The sequence below is a fragment of the Penaeus chinensis genome, chromosome 8 (genome assembly GCF_019202785.1).
Source record: "Penaeus chinensis breed Huanghai No. 1 chromosome 8, ASM1920278v2, whole genome shotgun sequence".
Classification (NCBI taxonomy): Eukaryota; Metazoa; Arthropoda; class Malacostraca; order Decapoda; family Penaeidae; genus Penaeus; species Penaeus chinensis.
Window position 1 is genome coordinate 8,806,432 of NC_061826.1, and position 2,500 is coordinate 8,808,931.

Consider the following 2,500-nt stretch of genomic DNA (forward strand, 5'->3'; position numbering starts at 1 on the left):
AGTAGATCAAATGAAGTTCATCTACAGTTCCTTTAGAAGACATCTTAGTTTCTAATTGTATGATTTACACACAGGCACCACAATATGGGGATGTGAGAGTTACAGTAGAAAAGATACCAAATGTTGTGCAGTTGGAAGACCAATTTTCTGTGGGCCTGTCTATCACAAATATATGGTAAGATATAAAAAATGACCTAAACTGGCTTAAAAAAAAGATCACAGTAATCCAGTGTGATAGTATTAAAAATCAAGCTGTATTATCCTGATGCATAAGAGTTCAGATGTGTTTGTTTAATTTAGGGAGAGATTAAATTTTTATTGTTCATTAACAGTGAAAGGAACCTAGAGCTGCACTTGGACTTCCTAAGTGGTGGCGGTGGCTCAGAATGGAATGGGGTTAGTAGCCGGAGCCTGCCACAGCTTCAACCTGGAGAGTCAACTTCACTCTCGCTTTCTCTTGTTCCTCTACATACAGGATTACAGGTTAGTAGTATTGATATGAATAAAGATTTCTTGGTCTTAATCTTTCAAGATATGCTAACATAAATGGATGTCAAATGCTTAATTTGGTTTAATTTTCAGACAATTGCTGGGGTTCGTTTGACAGACACCTTTCTTAAACGGACATATGACTATGAGAACCTTGCCCAGGTGTTTGTGACAAATGAGAAAACAAAAGAAAAGGAAGATTTCTTCTCTGCTTGGATAAACCAACCTGTTTAAGTCTATTCTTTGAACTTGAAGTTGAGACTAGAGCATTAATACAAATGTATATATGTGTACATGGCTTGCTGTTATGAGAAAGTTTGAGTGGAAAAATCTGATTATTACATAGAATGAGGTTTCAAAATTGCAATGTCTCTTGTGCATTTTCCATTACTGTGTTGACATTCCAGATATGAATGCTTGTTCATCTTCATATTGTCATCAAGTCTGTGCTTTAGAAAGCAAGTTCTTGTTACAAAATTAGCCTTTACATAAGATATTACTCATTGTAATGTAACTGCTCTTCTCTGTGTGTAATCCTGAGGTTATTCGGAATATTTGTTTGAGTATTTATTATTATGAGATATATTTGTGCAGTTTTATTGTTTTATATGAATTAGTATGGAATACATAAATATCAAGACATTTTGTTCAGACTGTCTTGTATAAAATAATATGTTACATATATTGTTTTATTTAATCATGAATCAAGAAATTTGTTTGAAAGTTTAGTGATTTAGTACCTTTTTAAGATGTGTGCTGAACCACTTAATTTATAATGCCCTTTCTGCATGCTTGTATTGTATTGGAATGTTTTTAGATAGATTTACATTGAATGAATGGATTATATCTTATATATATTTTAATTACCCATTCTTCGTGTCTGGAGGTATGACCATTAGTCCCTTTTAAACTTTTATTTGAAATATTTTCTGGGCATTTTACCAGTGACTGGTCCTCATAATGTAGACCTTTTCCACAAGTATATAAGCATGGAAAAATGCATGTACAGATATAAATATATAAAAAATTTATTGCCATTATTTTTATCTATTTATTTGCTTCTTTATTTGTTTAGTAGTCATATTAATAGCATTAGTATTTTTTAAAATAATTTGTAACAGGGTGTTACTTTCATGATGTTAAAATGTTGACTTCTGTTTAGTCACATTTTCACCATACTAATTTTACACTTTTATGGCTGGTGACAAGGGCTCTTATATTTCACTCAGAATACATATATTACATGACTAGATTGGGACTGAAAGATTTTTTTTTAATAGTAGTATTTAAGATGTGAAATACTGATATAGTCTGTTGTGCTGTTATTGCCGTTTGTAAGTAAATGGGAAAATACCTTAGTTAAATTTCTAACAAATGCTGCAATTTTTTTTTATATAATTCTAAAGCATGGAAATGATTAAGACAAAAACAAAGGGGAGTACAGGTTGTTGGGTTAAAGCACCAGTAATTTATTCATTGTTAACAAAGGCCGGTACAAAATGGACAATGTGCGACTTGCAACATGCACTAGTTACAACAATACTAGGATACTCTTAGCTCAAGCCTGAGGTTGAGGGCCTGAATTCTCAAGTCTCGCATGATGTTATGGAAGTACTTTTTACCTAACTCATTGTGCAAAAAATCTAGGATGTCAAATGCTACTCTCTCCTTAGGTAAAAATATTTCCTAGGAATAAGGATTCTATCAGTTGGAGATTCATTCTATGGTAGAATTAATCCGATTTACCCTAAGTGCCCAATGTACAAGTGATTAGAATGTTGTGCATTATTTTTCTTTCTGTCATATGCACTGCTGGTGTGATTAGTACTGCAAGACAGACTACTATGGCAGGTGCCTCTGAAATTGAAAATTATAAGGAGAGATTGTTTTTAACTTTTTTTTTTTTTTAAGTGAAGGTTTATATTACCCAATATTGTCTGATATTTAAAAAGAAGTCAGTGAATAATCTTTTAAAATAGAGAGACAGTGGATAATGTTTATTATGATGATT

General features: G+C 32.1%; 1 protein-coding gene across 2 annotated transcripts in view; it reads left to right on the forward strand.

Annotated features, from left to right (window-relative positions):
- Positions 1–1,169, forward strand: part of LOC125028137 (trafficking protein particle complex subunit 13-like) — a 15,111-nt gene extending 13,942 nt beyond the window's left edge. For both annotated transcript variants that reach the window (XM_047617491.1, XM_047617492.1), the window contains 3 exons: positions 75–175; positions 333–483; positions 583–1,169. In XM_047617491.1, coding sequence (XP_047473447.1) covers positions 75–175; positions 333–483; positions 583–723 — 393 coding nt within the window. In that variant the 3' untranslated portion in view covers positions 724–1,169. The remainder of the gene's footprint in view (positions 1–74; positions 176–332; positions 484–582) is intronic.
- Positions 1,170–2,500: the final 1,331 nt, after the last annotated feature.